Genomic DNA, 6489 nt, shown 5'->3' on the forward strand with positions numbered 1-6489 from the left:
ATATAGAAGAGATCTTGAGAGAAACTTTATTCACCACATTTATTCAAAGGGCATGATGCTTGAAAGCAAACCACACGATTTTACACGCATATAACATGGTTGCAGAAGAGCCTTTGGAGGAACTTCTTCTATTCAGGCTGTCGTGGACCATTGGATTGCTATGATCTCTAGCTGGCATTCTGGGCTGGCTGGAAGTGACCCTCTGTAATTCTTGATCTTCTTGATTCTTTTCAATAAGGGATGTTTCTCTCTTGTTGTTTCCTTTGTCCTTGGGTGGCAACCCCTTGATGCCTCTTTTTAATATATTTACTCTTTCCTGATAAAAAAGAATGGTTGAAGGTAGATCTCCTGGATTTATTTTTGACAAATTGGTATTCCTTGAATTTGACAAATGTCATGGGATTGGTACTGACCACTGGTACTTATTGAATTTGGTTCTCAAAATCCAGAGATGCCAAATCAAATTTGCAATCTGAGCCGCATCCCTCTCCCTTTAGTTCTCACTATGTGGACATAATTAGCCTAAGAGTCAAATAGAAATTATCGTCCCTTGGCAGCCTTGCATGACTGTACATAATATTATCTAGTGTGACAACTTCCTATGAAAATTGTACATGCTGCTATACCCATAGATCAAAGAATTGGCTGTTTGGCATTGTGAGAGTACGTGAGCATGTGCTGTAGACACTAATTAGTATGTTTAATATTGTCTGTACTCTTGTATGAATATCATGAGAACTCTAACTGGATCTTTAGACATTCCCTTACATTCTCTTTCATGGTGTCAGAGTGTGAAGCATTTGAGGCATGGTCAATCTGCCAATGTTCATTCCCTTTCTATTGATCTTATTTTTTCGCTCCTTGAAACATTTTTTCATCTATTTCTAGTCACTGGATAATTCTAAATGGCTTCATCCAACCCCAGTCCCTCTGCAATCACTTTTCAGCATTCATTGCCATGAATGCCATAAAATCAGGCTGCAATCAAGCTTGATTCAAAAAACTGCTAGCTGCTTTGAGATCTAGCCTTTTGAATGTTGACAGATCTGTTCCTCATCCTCCTAATACAATTACTGAGCAGGATAACCAAGTTCCAATTTCAACGTACATCAAGTAGTTGAAAGATTATCAGTTTTTGCTCTCTTGCATCAAAGCTACTCTTTCTCCAAGTGCCAGGGTGCAAGTCCTGGGTTTGAAGACTTCAAAGAGGTTTAGCCAACCAAAGAAATCCTTTTACATCAATCTACAGAGTCCAAGCTTGATCTTCTGAGAAACAATCTGAAAAATCGGACAAAAGGGGCTTTGACCACTGAAGAATATCTTGCAAAAAAACCTGGCAGCTCCGCAGCTGTTGTAGTCCCAGACTCCAAACTCATCGCAAGAACACGGAATGGACTTCAAAATTCTTTGGACTGTCAACTGTTTGTGTTTGCAACGCAAAACTCAAAAATCCATCTCTTTTGATGAGCTTACAGCTCATTTGTCAGTGATGAACAGTGTGTGAAGAGATTTCAGTAAGAGGAAACAAGTTGGTCCTGCTGGAGCACAACAATCCAGAACAGTGCATGCTGCTTGCAACAGCTGTGATTTGAGGCAAGATGGTAAACCTGGTTGGCAACCAACACATCTCATGATACTTAAAGAATAAAGGGACCCAACAGATGATTTGCGCACTGGTCAGCCTCCATAAGTAATTCGCCTACAATTGTTGGTGTAGCATCAAATATGCAAGAAAAAAGGGCATACAGCAGATATATGTCATTTTATGGTATTTCCAGGGTAAGAATAACCCACGAATAGCCGCTGCTTTAGTGACAGAACTGCAATCGCACAAAATTTTGCTGGTTTGTGAGTGTCATCAACTTAGTCTGTGGTTAAATCAGATTTAGATAGCGTGGAGAGTCAAATTGTCAATGCCAATCTGACATGAGTGCAACCCTCAGAAGCAGCAACACTGGCGTGGGCATGAAGACTCAGAACCTGTTAATGCATTCATGGGGACACCCAAGTCTCAACTGTGATCGTCGACTAAAAAATCAACAAAAAAAATGGCAGAATAGTCCTTGGTTCACCCATATAACTGGAAACAAACTGGCTAAATGCCCATAAAACCTTAATAAAGTGACATTGAAGATGATGAGAAGGTTCTGGAACACCATTCATATGCAAATTGAAGCAGCAAAAAACAGACCAAAAGCTCTGAAAATCAGATCTGTGACAAACCGCTTCTTCATAGAAATAAGGAAAATTTTCAGAAACTATGCAAGATGATCTAAGATAACCATGAAAACATCACCATATTCTTATAAAACAAGGTTAGTCAAGCAATGCAGTTTTTTGACACCCTGATGTCAGCCCAAATGGGGAGGCTCTGGTAGTCCTTCTTCTCCCTGATGACTTTTCAAGTGTTCTCAACTGGGTCAAGGCTCTAGTACCAAGTTAGAATCAATAAGAATTAGGTTTGAAGGGGAAGAAAGGTAAGGTTCCAATGCTTCCATGATTTTAAAAAGTTTCCACAATCCTCTTATAAATTTCTTTTTCAGCAACAAGTGATAACCACTTGATTTTTAACTACCTGATCTCACTCAACCTCCAATTCATTACTGAATCTTTTGCTGCTAGCAAAACCATTAACGAGACCATGGAAAAGCATAGTATTGCAAAACACTCTTGTAACCCAGTTTAAACAAGTTTTCTGCCTCCGGCTAATCTCTTCCCTCAAAATAACCTCATCAAGCCCATTCAAAAGTTGAACCATTTTACTATCCGAATTCTCATAAGGAGGTCCTGTCCTCCTCCTCCAACAGACCAAAATACTAATCTCCTGCAAGCTGACCCAGCTCCTTCTCTTCTCCCCTGATGTGAATACCCTCTATGATGAATCTCCTTTCAGTGTTGTAAGAAACTCAGGAGCAAGGACTATAAATGTCTTCATATTCTATGTTTTTCCAAAGATAATTCATCATTCCAATAAGATACAATACCCAATTCATTTTTATTTTTGGGAACTTGAATCTAAGTTTTTCGTACTTTTATTCAAATGCAAATGAAAGTTACATTAAAATTTTGGGTCATCACACAAGATCCCAAGGTACTCTTTCAGCCATTTCTTTTCGTAATGAGTCTGTGCGAAGTTCAAATGGTGACCTCGAATCACCTTTAAAGGGTCCTCAATGAACTTAGAGTTGACTCTCTCCCTTTCTTATTTTCCTTTTTTTTATATAGTTTTATAAGATTCTGAACTGCACCCAAATGCCACTCATGGAGACAGCATGAAACATGTGCCACTCAAAAGAAGCTAAGGTGCAGGGAATTCCATCCTCTCCAAGGATATTCTATAATGACCAAGTCCAGAATACTCCAGTTTCCCTTTATCTGGAGCCATCCAACATCACAAAGCGTTTGAACACCAGTAAAGTCTTTGTGCATAATTCATTACCCATTTACCCCCAAATCGTCACTTACTTAACCTACTCATCAAGAAACAGGGGATTACTAAAAAACTGCCATACATCAATTTTACAAAGATATGCTCAGTTTAAATTTCTTAAAAAGCACTCACTGAGTCGCAAAAACTCAAAACGCATTTGATTCTTAAACAACCAATACAAATGTTCATCAATAACAATATTCAAGTCATAGAAAGAGCCAAGTATGTTTGAGCGTGGGAATTTGACACACGTCCACCCCCCCCACCCCCCCCCCCCCCCCAACCCCAATCGGAAAAAAAAACAAAATAAATTGCAAAAATTATATATTTAAAAACTGTTAAGACCTTTTATATATTTGCCCCCATTTAACTCCGGAAAAAAAATACAAAATAAATTGCAAAAATTATACATTTAAAAACTGTAAAGACCTTTTATATATTTGCCCCATTTGAACTAATGTTATCGGCTGACTAACCTCAAAACTAGAACAGCTTAATTGATTTAAAAGAGAGGCAACGCACCTAAGAAAATATTGAGACAGGGGAGGAAGGGTTTTCATTTGAGAAAAGACTCAGTGATTTTTGTGTCATTCCTAGTATAATTTTCTTCACTTCAAGCATAATCATACGAGAAATTGGATGAACAATTGTTTAGTTACATATACTCGAAGAGATGTATTTAATAACATTGAAATTCGTTGAGAACAATTTATACAATGTATCCATTTTGTCTTATAATGACCGCACTGGGATTTTATTATTTACTTGATATAATTATTCAAATCTAGATAAATTGATCTAACATTCCTGTGTTATTTATGGTAAAATAAACAGAGATCGTCCTGTCTCTTGATTTCTCATAATACAATTAAATAAATGTGAAATCCCATGTTTAAAAATCTACGTAATTGAAAAAATGGTTTAATTCTTGTTTAAAAAGCATCATGCCCTATAACATCTAAAGGTACATAGTATTGTGTCCACGACTCCACTGATCAAAGGTCCTAACTCCGTCATTGATGCCAGTCAATCCACATCCCCTCCCACATTTCGTCCACATACTACATTGAACAGTAATCACGCTACCCCCTTGCCTCGTGGCTAAGAAACAGGGGGAAAGAGAATAAAAGAAATTCGAACCACATACCGTCACCTACTCTGATTCTAATGAAAATAATCCTCAAATTATGCCAAAAAATCCAAATAACGTGCTGTTCCTTCCACTATTTTTCTCAACGTCCAAACGGAGCTCCAAAAACTCAAAAGAAGAAATCTTATTTAAAAAAAAAAGGATAAACTCGCGTACCTCTTCGTCGTTCCAATCAAACATCTCCGAAACCACAGCGCGCGATCTCCACTCCTATTCTGTGTAGTCTCTTAGATATCCTTCTCCGTCGATTGCAGCCCTTTTCGAACATCGCCGGATTCACAAACGATACGCGCAAGACACGATCAGCTCGAGAATCATCAACGTAGAAAACGAGCAGCCCAGAGAGAATCAAAAACAAGAGAGAGAAAACCAAAAGAGATGGCGAGAGAGAGGCGTTCTGCGCAGAGCACACAGCAAACAGAGACTTTCCGGAGCGGAGGGGAGGGGAGGGGAGAGCAGGTGGGGGTCACGTGAGGTCACGTGGGAGAAGTGATAAGTCCCGGGGTGAGAATTGGATGGGAATTCTGGCGACACGTGAGAAGGCCAGAAGGGTGCGTATCTGAAGTAGTGGCCAGGAGAGAGCGATCTAATGCAGGGATGTGATTGGCTGGGATCCAATTTAATATGAATCTGAGTTGGATTTGGGGTTCATTTGGATTTCATTTTATATGGGGCCGGGATTTGGATATGTGGGTGCGCCCACTGCGCCTGAGTGATTCGTGGTAGGCGTCGCTCTGGATGTCGCTTTCGTGGGCCGGGAGTGGACCGACCCGCCCCGCATGCTCGCGTCCCACCTGTGGACCGCCTCTTTCCGGTCCGGGTAAGAAAACCTCCTAAGATTATTTTCAACTTGCATTTACCTAATGCCCTGCTGTGCCAAAAATAAAATGTAAATAATTTGTGAGGCTGTGTTTGGGGGAAGAACATAGATTTTTGGTCTTAATTTTATATTTATATAAAGTTTTAGGTTTTGACTTTGTGTTTGGTAAGAGAACGAAATTAATTTATCTTTATAATTTTATATATTATATCTCACTCTCAATTTATTTTTCTTTTGCTTTCCGATATTCTAAGGGATTGGAAGACAATTTTGACAATTAAATAATTTTCTCTTTTGATTGCATGAATTTTTTTTTAGTTTTTCTTGAAAAGTTAATAATTCAATTGGAGAGGGACTTCACTTAGATAAAGGGAAATAAATAAAAAAGTAAAATCGATTGAGACATTTTTAAAAGTGTTTTGAATTTGGTTGATTATTATATTATAATATAGAAATTTTGATCATTTAAAAATCCTATTAGAACATTATGAGTCTTTTTGGAATTTTTTGAATCTTTATGTGCTTTTCTAATTGAAATTTTATCTTCGCATTTTTACGCAATTTTCAAAATGTAATTTTTAAAAAAATTTGAAATTGATTATTTTATAATAATTTTAAAATTTTACAAACCTTTGTGTAATTTTTAAAATTTCCTAAGTTCTATATTATTTTTCATCTTATATGAATTTTATGATATTTTCTGAAATTCTATGATATTTGTAGATTTTGTGGAGAAAATTAGAATTTACTATATTTTACGAGATTTTTTTACTTTCATAATATTTTATGGATTTTCTTGAATCTTAATTAAATATGGAAATGATATAAAATTTCTAAATTGTTAGAGAGTTTAAAATTGTATACATTTTTTATGAAAATTAAGAATTTTCTAAATTTTTATGGTGAAAAATATAATTTTTATTAATTTTTAATCTCTTCATTACTTATGATATTTTTTATTCTTCTAGATTTTTTATATTTTGGAATTTTTAAATTTTATATATATATATATACATATAGTATTTAAAAATCTTATGAATCTCTATGATTTTTTGAAATTTTCTTATTTTTGTGAGTATTTTTTGAATT

The 6489-nt window shown here is 36.4% G+C and overlaps 1 protein-coding gene across 5 annotated transcripts in view; it reads right to left on the reverse strand.

The window, feature by feature from the left end:
• LOC131163833 (protein LNK2) overlaps window positions 1–5192 on the reverse strand; it is an 86601-nt gene extending 81409 nt beyond the window's left edge. For 4 of the 5 annotated variants that reach the window (XM_058120620.1, XM_058120616.1, XM_058120619.1 and 1 more), the window contains exon 1: window positions 4737–5186. In XM_058120620.1, the coding sequence (XP_057976603.1) occupies window positions 4737–4760 (24 nt within the window). In that variant the 5' untranslated portion in view covers window positions 4761–5186. Of the gene's footprint in view, window positions 1–4736 lie in introns of all 5 variants that reach the window. The other variant, XM_058120615.1, reaches the window with a different exon arrangement.
• Between the last annotated feature and the right edge of the window lie 1297 nt (window positions 5193–6489).

This window comes from Malania oleifera, chromosome 9, assembly GCF_029873635.1.
Source record: "Malania oleifera isolate guangnan ecotype guangnan chromosome 9, ASM2987363v1, whole genome shotgun sequence".
NCBI lineage: Eukaryota > Viridiplantae > Streptophyta > Magnoliopsida > Santalales > Ximeniaceae > Malania > Malania oleifera.